Below are 13,660 nucleotides of genomic sequence, written 5' to 3' on the forward strand. Positions count from 1 at the left end.
TGTAGTAGAAATAATAGAAATAATAATAATAATAATAATAATAATATGGATGGGGGTTGTATGGGGGTAAACTTTTGAGACAAAGATGCTTATTCTTACATTAATATTCTGTATTTTTGCACGTAGCTTTGATAAAGCGGAGGTACCCAGGGCAACTGGGCGATTCTGTATTGGTGGGGTCCTTTCAGTGGGTTTTGGACGAATAGCTGGAGGAGCTTTCTTGCACGCGTTGTGAGATCCAGCTGCGATTTTGGTTGAAGAATTATTAGAATGAGTTGCTTGCCCCTTAGCTGGTTGGTGTAGAAAGTGATAGCAGAAAAACAGTGGGCCTCATTACCGGGAGAGTATATGCTGACATCTATAGGTTTCGAGTGAGTACTTGAATATATGGGGTAGTCTGGGTTGGGCAGACTTTTTGTGTAATGTCGTGATGCAATAGGTGGTGGGGAGAATAATGGATGACGTCGGGGCTCTTGAGTCGTCATGTGATCAGGGTCTTCACTTAACTTGGTTAGTTGTTTGCTGTGTAGACTTGTAGGGTGCATGGGTGCTGGCTCGTTGCTTTGATGCCTGGTCGAATGGTTAAAGTTTGAAGCATGGGGATTGGGTGTAACTAATCTGCTAGCTCCTTTTTTCCCTTTTGATCGCGTCCTGGAGCGCTTGTTGTGGTTTTAGGCCTTGCAACTGCTGGCGCATTAGTAAGCCTTGATTAGTGTGCATGAGATCTAGTTTGGTCTGAAAGGATGAGAGCTGTTTTTGAAAGTTAATGGTGGTGTCTCTCATCTTATTTTTGATTGTTGTCTGCTGCGCAAAAACTAAATTGATTTTTTTAAAGATAGCCTTGTATTCATCATTATCCATTCGATGTACTAATTGTGAGTACATCGAATGGATAGGGCTTTTTTCGAGTTTGTTCGGTGGTGCAGTTGGACCTGGAATTTCAGTCATGGCGTTCGCCCCTTTGCAACTCCCTGGGTTCTTAGAACTCACATTAGTATTGGCAGGTTCGTGAGTGAGGCAGGAAACGCATTGCCAAGTATTTTGTGTCATCTTCTTGAACGTTTATGTGAAATTCCGGCACACCTTAAGCAGGAACCCAAGTTGCAGGTAACACATTTCAGTTTGTTCTTAATCGCTCTGGAGCAGTCATTGCAGGACTCTGTATTCTTCAATTCGGCAGAAAGAGAGAGTAGCTAGTTCAAATAGTAGCTATTTCATTTTGTTTTCCCTTTAATGAGGATGCTTCTCAGGCGGAACCATTCAGATTAAACATAGTCTCCCTCTGCGTCTTGCGCTGTCAAGCATTGATTCCCTGAGGGACATGTTTCCAGCTAATTGTTGTTGGTTTGTTGTTTTATGGCACAAGGGTTGCTAAGGCCATATTGTGCCTCAGCCAATTGCCTTCGGATCTCCAATAAATTTGGGATACACCCTGATAGGATCTGTGTCTGCGCGGGTAGCACAGTGGTATCATCACCGCTCCCCCCCACACAGAGGGGGGAAAGGCCTGGGTTCGAATCCCGTCGATGGCGCGAGGAACTTTACTGCGTTTTTTTCACTCCGTGGCTGAGTTAGTCGGTCTCAGGCGTAGATAGCAAGGTTACCTCCACAGAAACTGGGGTTTTTTTCGTCCAGCAAAACAAGCAAATCGACCAAAGAAGACACGCAATTTACAGCCATAATACATATATGGGTATATATTAGAAATAATGGGTGGCCCTGATATAATAATTTGAATTTGATAGGTTCTGTGAAGACAGGCTCTACAGGAATGAAATCCTTAAGAACCGCTACCAGATAATGAATTTACGATGTGCATCTGCTCTTGGACATGATTGACTGACTGTTCTTTCCCCCCCCCCCTATTTGATACAAGACAAAGACTGTCTTTTTGTCTCGATGCAATTGTATGTTTAAACCTGTAAATTTCTCAGGTCGAGAATGTATGTACTCCTACACGTGTTCCTCGCATATTAATCTGTAAATATTCACACCCTTCGGGAACAGTGTCATCCAGGAGGTGACCTAAGGTTTCTTGTGGTAATAAACTGATTTTAATAATAATTATAACAATAGGTCGTAGGTAATTCTGACTGGAATGCGTCAGGCAGGGGTTAGTTAAGTGCACTGGGGGGGGGGAGTAGAGAAGGCAACAACAGATTTGTATCAATTTGTTCTTGTTTAGTTTAAGGGTAATCAGATGAACCAACAGCAATATCAAGGTCTTCAAAGCTTTAGTCACGACAAAGAAGTGGAACTTACTTGGAACGATGTCTTGCAAGATGAAGCGATAGTCTTCGCTGCTGTACGACACGAACGCGTCGAATTCTTTGTCGGAGTCAATTTCCTCTTCTTTGACCCACGAACATCCGTGCGAGTACAGCCAGATCTTGATGTGCAGGGTGTAGCGGGTGTAGAGCACCACCGCCGAAGCCACGAAGATCAGCAGCACTGAAAGAAAGCGGACGAAGAAATTACACGAAGAAAGAACGAAGGCTGCGATTAATCCGCAAAGGTCAAATGTCCATAGCGAAGTTAACGCCGCCACGAACTGCGGCACTTAGCTGAGGACCGTGTATCTGGAGTGCCAGCCCCGATGAGGCTCGCAATGAAGCTGACACGAATGCGGGTACGCGGGTGTCAGAACACATCTTTACAACTTGAAAAAGTGATTTACAAATACACTGCCTGGCCACCTTATTAGGACCGTGAGGTGTATTGAACAGCTGCTGGCTCCAAAACGATGTCGCACAGAGCCGAAACGTCGTTGAAAAGGCCCCTAGGAATGTTGGCGAACGATGAACGAAATTTACTTCAGTTCCCGTAGTGACGAATACGTCCAGTTCCTGTTCGACCCACAGATGCGCTCTGGGATCGAGAATGTGGTGAATAGGCTGGTCACGGCAGATGCACGAAGTCTTCTTCGTGTTCCTCAAATCACTATTTCGCACAATTGGCGGGTTTGAGGATTGCAATGTCGTCTTGAACGCAGCCCTCGTCAACAGGCGTGAACGTAACATCGTCGAGTGAACGAACCCGTACTGAAATTGTGTCGTCGTGATGCTCCCTGCAGTGGAATCGTGGGGGGCACCCAAAAATGCCCCACACCATTCCTTCAGTAGTGTCGGTACACAACAAGATGGCCCACGTGTGTTCGATTTGTTCACACAGCGTTGCGTGCAGCTCCACTCTGATAGCGTGGCCAGGCAGCGTAAAAAGAATATTTAAAAGAAATGAGATTTAATAATATTATTATTATTATTATATAGTAAAGGCATACGCCCAGTTAACCCCAAATCTTTTACTTTTATGATTAAATCAGAGCATTATGATCAAAGTTGACGATATTTCATTTAGTGAATTATTCCAAGGCCTTCCGCGAAATTTATTTGAGCCCCCTCCCCATAACAGGCCCCGTAACAGCGCAATTTAAATGCCTCGATAGATTACGATACAATAATAGTTTTTGTAAGCGAAAAATGCATTTAAATGCAAAGGCGTGGTGTGATCATAAAATGGTTAAAAATGGTCGATGAACACGAAGGAATGCAGACAATCAGTCTTAAAATCCCAAGGAAGAAATTCGATGAAACGGTAGAATGGGTAAAGAACTGACAAAATAGTAAGAAGGGGCTAATAATGAAAAAGGGTGACTACGCACACTTCGCGACAGCATCGTGAGTCAACTTTGGATCTATGGAAGCATTTACTGTACATACTTCCGAATAATAACATTAATTCGCATAACTAGTACTCCTTTTGGCTGATCCTTGCCACTGAAATCACAGAAAACTAGATGGAAGGACCTGCCAGAGTAACTATAATAGTGGTGTACCTGGTCTGCCTCCACGGGGCAGAATGTGGACAAGGTTGAGTCCCATTAGGGGCCCAGGGGCTAAATGAACAGAGAACAACGGTACACGACACTACACATGTACAAAATCCATACACTTTTAAACCTGTGGCATTGCTATTGACGATGCTATTGCGAAGTCCATTGGACTGCATTTACCGTAATTAGTCCTGAATTGAAATCATAATAATTATTATCATTGCGAGTTCTTTTCTTTGGAGTTTCCAAAGTAAATCTCAGATGAAACGGAGAAATTGTTACGTTCACTATTAATAATTTTGTAGATAAATTTTACAATCTCGTATTTGCCCTCGTTTAGAAAGCGGGTGCATCTCGCATTTTGCTAAAAGGGATCCTTACCAATGTGGCCACTGAACCTTGACTCGTATTTGAAGTTTCCATCGTGTCGGTTTTCTCTCAAATGTAAGCAGGGGTCGAGGTGGGACGCCCACACCACACGAAGAATTTCCGTCCTTTTGTGTTACCAGATAATAATAGGTAGTAGATGACTCTCATGAATCGATGCAATACCACCACTTTGCTTATTGGAATCTTCAAGTGGTTGAACCCAAGTGCAGTCTCCATCAGAGCAAACCTCCGACATCCTCCATCTCTTCCATCGTGCGCTGTGATTGATGTCTTTTCAGATTATGATGGACATCGGAGAGAGATCCAATCTTCCTTACATTTAGAGGGAACAGCTCTAAAACGGTGTTCGCAGGGCAGCAGCTAGATAATCAACCTGACTAAACCCATCGGTAACTCTCTAGGAGGCTTCCGGATCAGCTAATGTGTATTCTCGTTGCGTCTACTGGGCCAGAGAGTTACTGGAGGGAGTCCGAAACACACCAAAAGAACACACAAACCTACACCAATCACGTACATTTTTTGCCCATTTACAGTGATTCTGCTCTTCACCTCGTGTTTCACGAGGTGGAGTTGAACAGACGTTCCGGGTGCTGCTATTTACATGTTCACTTGTCCACGTGGTAATTTGACCTTTTCAGCTGGCTGCGCACCGTTTTTTCACTGGGTCGATTGCGCGGTAGCACAGTGGTATCGTCACCGCCCTCCCCACACCGGGTGGAAAAGGCCCGGGTTCGAATCTCGTTGATGACGCGAGGAACTTTAATGCGCTTTTTACACTCCGTGGCTCAGTTAGTCGGTCTGAGGCGTTTTGATACCAAACGTTTTTCTCCCTAGAAAGTGGGGATTTTTGTCCAAAAGCAGGGATATCGACAAGAGAAGACCCGCAGTTTACAGACACAAATACGGATTTATGTAATGAATTATGGGTGACCCAATATAATAATTTGATTTTGTCTCGTCACTGGGTGATAAGGGCCGCCAACATACGTTTTTCTCTCGCGACAGATAACCGTGCCTGTCCCGGTTCGGATATCGAAGATCTGCGAGGTTTGATCGTTTAACGACATGCGAGAGCCCGCAGTACGCAGGGTTGAGGTGAAGGGGGGTTTCCGGAAAGGATTTGAAATGCAACGATGGAAGTTGTTCGACGCACGAGGGTTCAAATTAAATTCAAATTATTATATTAGGGCCACCCGTACCCGTTTATATATTAAATATTATTGCGTGTGTTTTATGGTCGATTTGCGTGTTTTGAAAGACGAAAAACCCCAGTTTTTGGGGGTTTTTCTCCTAAGAGACACCCGCTTACAGCCATACCACTGTGCTTCCCGCGAAGACGAAGTACGAGAAGAATGGTTATGAGCACGGGTTCGGTGCAGATGGTAAAAAGCACGAATGGCGAGATTCTGTGCGTCATTATTCGCTTCTTTCGAAATTTTCACTCCCGAATTTCGAGGGAAACTTCCACTCCAGAGTTCTCCCCCCTCCTCCCAGAGAAAAGTAAATGCCGTACGTCTTACGCCCGAAAGGAAACGCTCGTTGTATACGGACCAACAGAAATTTATTTGAGAAATTCCTCCGCCTTCAATATTAACACCCGTAAATGTTTATCGACTTCATTAACGGGTCCGGGCGGTATTTATACGGCTAATTTTGGCCCGCTGATGGGACAGTGCGTGTGATTTATAACCTGTGGGGGTTGCTGTGACGAATGGTGGGAGGTCGACCCCCTTTCAAAATGGGTTAAAAGACTGGTATCGGAGAGTGGAATTTCGGTACTTGCCTAGTGCGGCGATCGACAGCAGGATGTAGGTCCAGTCCATGGGGCACATTTCCGTGTCTGACACCGATATCATCACTCTGTTCCTCGTGCTTCCGTACGCTTGGTGTGGTCCGCAGGTCGTGCTGTTAACGTCGCTCACCTGCAACACAGAAAGAAACAAATCATTGCGTTCACCCACCGTCTTTCTCGCAGCACCCCTTCCCCCTTACCAAACCGACCAGAAAACTGCGCAGCTGCGGGTCACTGTTCTTACAGCAGACGCCGCCGCCACCTGGTGTTTGTTTATTTCAACAAATTGAAATTTACAAACTTTTCCCACATATGGGGGGAATCCTGGAGTCGGGCACAACACATGAATATTTGGTTCCATAACGAGAGAGCGGATCCGCAACACAGAAATTGAGGAAATAGAACAATTAGGACGGCTTACTATACGAAACACAAGAATCCTTGATCCTGCTTATAAGAGTGGTACTGCGAATGTGATGAACTCGAACTCTTTGATCAGGGCCGCGTCATTTTAGTAGCTGAGGCAAGGATGAAAAATTGCGCCTTACTCTTAATGATGGCAACTATTTAATCTTTCTTTTGGCGCCCCTTTCAGCTTTTAACCCGAGGCAAGAGGCTCGTTCGCCTCACCCTCGGCACGGCTCTGCCTTTCATGGATGATGATTGCGGAAAGAAGATTTCAGCTAATTTACAATTTACAAAGAAGTCCGCCATCGGTTTCTTTGAAGAAACGAATCGCTTAAGAATGGGCCGCTGATTGGCCTCATGGCAATTGCCAAAAAGGTTGTTTCCACTTCTGCAACCTCAATCGAACGGCAAATGTGGCGAAAATTCTCTTCATTTCAAAGACAAATGCGATCCTCAGGAGGTGCTCCACGTCACATCAGGTTTTTTGTTTAAGAATGAAATTCGGTGAGACCGAAAACTACCCCATCGTGAAAAAAAAAGGCGAGATTCAACTTGAGAATAAAAAAAAATACTTTATTTAAAAACAAGGCGGCCGAGGACAGTAGGTGCTGACTGTACAAGCACATTTCGAATCACGAGATCTTACGTTTAATTTCCTCCTCGCCCCTAACGTTGCCTTGCATTGCGCATTAACCAATCGTGTTTTGTGGTCGCCTTAAAAGAAATCTGCCGATGGGGCAGTTTACGATTCTTCGAAACACCGCCGAACGTAGTTTACTGAAAGATCATTTACGAAAGATCACACACGTTCGTGGCCTGAGTATGAAAGGGTAATTTTAAAAATCCCTGTACTAAATGTGCAAGGATAACGCTTGAAATAAATAGTAAGCGAGCAAGTTTCACGAAGCTCGAAAGTGTTTTTTAATTGCACGGATCGAAGTCAAAAATTATTTGTTGTGTGAATGAGGAAACGGACGAATCACCCAATCACTCAAATATTGGACGAGTGCACCCAATGTGCACTCGTCCAATATTTGAGGGAAAAAAGGAATAACACGAAAGGCAGTTCACGAGGCTACGTTTACACTTTGGGGGGGGATGACCCTTCCTGTTCCATGATTAAGAAATTGACACCAGGATTTAAACGAGGGACGGAGAACCTGGAAGATGATCCACCTTCTGGAAGACCTGCAGAATGCATCACTCTGGGCGTTGTTGACGGCGTTCATGATCTGGGGATGAGTGGTCGACAAGTGACAGTTTGGTACATTGCCGACATCCTGGGCATCTCATCTGAACGTGTGTACCACATAATAACAGAGGTTCTCGCTATGAAAAAGGTGTCAGAGCATTCTGTAAAGCCAACTGTGGACATCTTTTTCTATTTTCAGTTACACTCAACCTAACAATCTCTCGCTCTCTCTCTCTCTCTCTCTCTTCAAACTCAACTCGGCTGCTAACGTAGCGATTGCAAAACGTCCATCAAAACGAACCAACTTCCACATTCGAAAGCGTTTCAGAATGATCGAAAACACGAAGGAGAAAAAGAACAGAATACCAGACTTGTCCGTGGGAAAGGTAAGAGGATCGACTTAGAGAGATGAAAGCAACCATATACGTGATCTGCTCCCTACCCAGTACTGTGCGCTGGAAAACTCTGTCGGTGCCACTCTACCTGTGAACTTCGAGTCTTCTTATCGAGATGTAGGGAGAACTGACTCACGTGCCATCTGATCGCGGATTTTTATTTTATTCATTTTTCATAGTTATTTTGTGTTACTCCTCAACATCACTATTTTCTAAATTTACATCCATGCCAGCCCCCCCTCCCCGCGAGCACGCCGTGATAGGGAAATCGTATGCCATCTTTACGTCCAATAAAGATTAATTGAAACGTCTGACGAAGAACAAATGACCCGAACATGCCCCGCGTCATGGGCATCGCTTGAATTAAAATGCGGCATTGGGCGATGGTGACGCAGGGCGTGAAATGTGGAATCCACAGTTTCTGTTAACAATCTCGAAATAAGATTTCAAAATTTGGGGGGAGGGATGCAAGGACTAAAAGATAACAGTAGCCACTGGCAGAGGTAAAAGTGATTCTTGCACTGCTTCTATTGGAATGAGCAGCAGCCTGGAAAACAAGATGCATGGTATTTCAGAGACTGCTGGGAGCCATTGCGGTACAAGTAAACACATGGATTGTGTTAGGGTAGCTAAGAATAGAAACAGGTGCAGGTATACTTGCGTGTACACCAATGCTAGGAGTTTAGTAAATAAATTTCATGAATTTGAGGTATTGCCCAAAACATCAAAGGCAAATATTGTTGGGATATTAGAGACGTGGTGTCACACAGATATAAGGAATGCAGAACTGGAATTTGGGGAGTACAATGTCTACAGAGAAGATAGACTGGATAGGAAGGGAGGAGGGGTTATGCTATTAGTTAAGAAACACATAAAAACCAAAGAAGTGAAGCCAGTCGACATCGCTGGACAGTGCAGTGTGGAGTCAGTTTGGTGGACATAAACATTGGGAGATCAAAATTGAGAGTAGGAGTGTGCTATAGGCCTAATGACTCTGATGAGTATAATAAGAAACTGTTCGGAGAAATAGAGTGGGCCAGTAAATCAGAGAGTCTTATAATGGGGGATTTTAATTTCCCAGATATTGACTGGAATTTACAGGTAAATGAACCACTAGGTGGCAGTGATCACAGTCTCCTCAAGTGGGATTTACTCAAAGAGGTAACTACAATCAGGGGTAAAGGGAAGGGTTATTGCTTTCGTAAAGGCGACTACGATGGACTGAGACAGTATTTAAATTCTATACAGTGGGACCAACTGATGATGAGTACTGTGTACAGGTCTGGAGGCCTCATTTCAAGAAGGATGTAGAGCTGCTGGAACGAGTACAGAGAAGGACAACAAGATTAGTGAATGGAACAAAGGGGTGCTCTTACGAAGAAAGGCTTAAGTTTTGCAAATTACAGTGTCTGGAGACTAGGCACCAGCGAGGTGATCTGATAGAGGTGTATAAAGCCTTGAATGGTTTGAGCATGCTCAATGCTGATGGGATTCTTTCTCTAGCTCAGAAAAATCACCTGAGAGGGCATAAATTCAAATTGAGGAAAGACAGATGTAGGATAGACGTGCGGAAATTTGCCTTTAGCCAGCGGGTGGTTGGTTGGTGGAACAGACTTCCATCCCTTGTGGTGGAGGCTGATAGCCTAAATAAGTTTAAGGCTCAGCTGGACAGGTATTTGGAAGAAACGGAAGTGTTTTTTTTTTTTGGCTGATGCTGCATAAGCTTGCTTTCTTGCATCAAATGCCTCTACTAATGCTAATGCTAAGATGGAGTGAGTGTGTGTGTGTGTGGGGGGGGGGGGGGAAGCTGTAACCAAGTAGTGCAGGTGCACCGTATATTCGATACGAACCGATTACGGAATATCAAAAAGGAAGGGGCCCCGAATAAACGAGGATTTCGCATCTTCTTTCAGTTTTCTTTTGCTCATTGTTTCTGTAAGACAAAATTCGGATGCCGATGTTTTCTGCACGCTGTGTGTGCTCTTGCAGAGGTTTCAGTAAATTCGAGGAAGAAGAAGACACACGGTTAGAAGAGACAGACAGAGTCGTGAAATGAGAAGTGCCGTTTTTTGTTTTCTTTTGTGTTCAATGATGCTGCATAAGCTGGCTTTCTTGCATCATTTGCATCTACTGACAACGCGATAAATTCTCACAGTGTGTGGTCAAAGATCCACGAATGGGTTTTTAAGTAGGTCAAAGTTACTTCGTCGATGAAGTGGTGCGAGCCAATGCATGTCGACGGGGAAACATTTTTCATGTAATGCGTGGAATGCCAAAGCAACCAAGGCTACGAGGCGTCAATATATAGTTTGTGGTTGCGAGTATTCTCGGTTTGGCGTTTTTGAGAGAGATTAATTCCACGAAACTTCCTGTCGTCTCGACTGGATTTGAACCCTAATGTGTTCTACAAACAGTGCAGCAGCACGACCTCCGTTCTAGAGACGGGGTTAGTTCCTCAACACGCAGCCCTTCCCTCTGCCGACACTTCATTCGATTTCACCTCACTGGGGTCGTGACTGAGTCGAGCAATACTTCCCACCCATTTGTGTTCCGCTTAAAATTTTCTGTTGCTTTTCGGAAATGAAAAGGCGGCCACTGCTTGGAGACCCCTGAAGTTCATGGGCCTCAATGACTCGATGAGATTCATTTTTGGAGAATGCATAGCGGATATTTGAAAAGCTGCATTCTGCATATATACTGCCTAAAAAAGTATAGTACACCGCTCAGCGTACAAGTGTAAGACACAAAATCTTACAATCTAGTTGAATAAGACTTCTGCTGATTTTTTGAATTTTTTTTGTTTTTTTTAAGGATTTTTTTGTTACAAGTTCAAATAATGTAACAATAATGGAGATTTCACTAGCGAGATTAATTTCGAGGTAAGATAAATTTAATAAGGGGAAGTAATAATAGCGGGGACAAAGCTAGCAACTACCAACATATTCAGGGACAAACAAGGGCTGCGGGCAAAGCAACAAGGAATACACCTTAGTTCTCGTTTCTAAGAAAGTGGATGGAAGGAGGAAAGAGTTCGGCAACACTTACGACTCTCTGGTGGGCGATGAGCCACTTCTTCATCGGTAGAGACGCGCAGTCGCATATCCAAGGGTTCCTCGACAGGGTCACGTGTTCTAGCGAAGTTCTGTTGAGCAGCGGAACCGGAAGACGAGTCATGTGGTTTCCCGCCAGTCTCAGCACCCTCAGAGTTCGAGGGATCACCGCCTGCAGCTCAGAAATGCCGTTGTTTTCGATATTGAGGATCCGCAGAGACGTCCACGAGGTCATGTTGGAGACGTTGGTGAGAAGGTTATTGGACACGTCCAGTTCGCCCAGTCGCTCGGGGAGGTCTGCGGGGAAGTCGGACAGCTTCCGATGACTGCAGTTGACCTTGACGTAGAAATCCGTCTCCAATGGCACGCACTCGCAGGCACAGGGATCCGGACAGTTTTGGTGCCACGGCGTGACAGAGTCGGGGGTCAGTTCCCGCAGGAGTTTTGAACGGAGCCACGACGGAGAATCGCACCGTGGATCGTCCTTCAAGGGTTTGAATTTAGTACTCTGAAGCCACTCCAGAAGCCACTTCAGGCGGCAGTCACATGACCACGGATTTCCTGCGGAGAAAAATAACAACATCGTTGCACAACAACCGGAATTATAAAGTTCACGTGTGAAATCAATAAATAAACTTTCTGTTTATACCTCGGGGCGACCACGCAGTCCCAATAATTCAAGAGATAGGGAGAATACTAAAAACAACACGTATTTTGCAGTCACGTGGGCTTGAACCACGGGCACTCAAAATAAGTGCATTTGCAGCTCGCGCATGAACACTCGATGGAGGCCTTAAGTGGGATGTACTCCCGGTGCGACGTCGCTCGTGAGATCGATTTACGCCCATAGAAAGGATTCTTCACTTTGCGTTGGAACAAACGGACTGTCATTTAATTTTTTTCCCTCTCCTCTGGAGTGGGCCCCTAGAGGAATCTGGCTCACCTTTTGGCAACATCAGGTGGGTCAGAGTCTCGTATTGAGACAGTACGCGTTCCATTGGCACTGGCCCACCTTCCCGTGGGTTGACAAGTACCTAGAAAAATCTGTTCACGCGACTGATGCTTCTGGGTAGCCAAGCGGCCAGACAAAACGACAGAACAACAAAGCTACGACATTCACTGTTCTGGTCCATTTACAGTTGATTCTGCTCATTACAGAGATACCAGGTGGAGATGAACTGACGTTCAAGGAGCCGCCCCTTACAAAAACACATATCATTTACTGAGCTCAAATGTATCGACATTCGTTCCTGCTGGTCATCATCAGTGACCTGAAACAGAACAGAATGTTCTGTTTCAGGTCACTGATTATGTGACCTGAAACAGAATCAGGTCACATAATCAGGTCACTATTAATTAACCAACAAAGAAGAATTGAGTAAAATGGCCAGTTAGGCCAGTGGTACATAAACTGGTCCGTGCGGGCCCTCAAAATGGTGGGCTTCTCTACTCATGTGTACCACGAACAAGTTGCATTGAGAAAAAGCTACAACCGCTGCCATTGCACTAATTCTGAGAGGAAACTAGTTGAAGGCTGGCTCGGTACTAATCCACCACGGGAGGAGGGGGGATCATAACTAGAGAACGAATCCTATCAAACCACCGGGGGGGTGGGGTTGCTCTCCGTGTTGCACACTTCCTCAGAGTCCCTTCCTTTCGTGGCTGCCTCTTTCAGTCGATGACATTCTAACAGAAGACAATCTCGTACTGTACGAGTAGATGGCCTCGGTATCAAGTAGACTCGGATTGTGCAGTCTGACGAAAGATGCCAGGCTGCTATAATTGTACGGAATCAAGATTTGGTTTGTACTCAGATTGATTCATTGGTATCCGCACATGAGGTTTGTGCTGAGATTGTTGGAGCTGCTAGTTGAATTCATGTTGTTAGCATCTATTGCCAGTTTAGAGAGGAGCCGCAGAGGTATCTAGACTGCATTGATCGCTTATGTGAGAAGTTAAGGGCAAAACATTTCATAATAGTTGTAGACTCGAATGTCAAGTTTGTTCTGTGGGGTGGAGACTGATGTGCGAGGAGAGCTTTATGAAGAGTTCTTTGTGACTTAAGGTAATAAATAGGCCAAGACATATAAGTACCTATTCGTCTCTTGTAGGGCAACAGAATATTTATATTACGCTCTCAAGTCTGCTCATTTGTGCCAGAATATTAGAAATTGGCCAGTCATTGATACATGGTCAACAAGTGATCAAAGAGTTATCCTGTACGAGGTACAGAATAGACGTGTACAGGAAGAAGAGTTTAAAGTTGATATCATACTATCTGCGCGAGTAGCACAGTGGTATCTTCACCGCCCTTCCCACACCGGGTGGAAAAAGCCCGGGTTCGAATCCCGTTGATGACGTGAGGAACTTTAATGGGCTTTTTTTACTCCGTAGCTGAGTAGTCGGTGTCAGGCTTAGATAGCAAGGTGTCCCTCCCAGAAACTGGGGTTTTTCGTCCAGCAAACAGACAAATCGACCATAGAACCCACGCAATTAACAGACATAAGACACACAACGCGACAGATGAATTTAATTATTCGGGTGGCCTAAATATAATATATATACGTTAATATCATACACATCCAGGATTGTCGCTCATTT

At 44.8% G+C, this 13,660-nt stretch overlaps 1 protein-coding gene across 2 annotated transcripts in view; it reads right to left on the bottom strand.

The window, feature by feature from the left end:
* Window positions 1-13,660, bottom strand: part of LOC150090462 (uncharacterized) — a 60,165-nt gene that overhangs the window by 25,560 nt on the left and 20,945 nt on the right. For both annotated transcript variants that reach the window (XM_090389899.1, XM_090389900.1), the window contains exons 3-5: window positions 11,055-11,620; window positions 6,006-6,144; window positions 2,263-2,451 (exon numbers count right to left, since the gene is read on the bottom strand). In XM_090389899.1, coding sequence (XP_090246025.1) covers window positions 2,263-2,451; window positions 6,006-6,144; window positions 11,055-11,620 — 894 coding nt within the window. The remainder of the gene's footprint in view (window positions 1-2,262; window positions 2,452-6,005; window positions 6,145-11,054; window positions 11,621-13,660) is intronic.

This window comes from Mastigoproctus giganteus, chromosome 2 (genome assembly GCF_048544385.1).
Source record: "Mastigoproctus giganteus isolate SK-2022 chromosome 2, ASM4854438v1, whole genome shotgun sequence".
NCBI lineage: Eukaryota > Metazoa > Arthropoda > Arachnida > Uropygi > Thelyphonidae > Mastigoproctus > Mastigoproctus giganteus.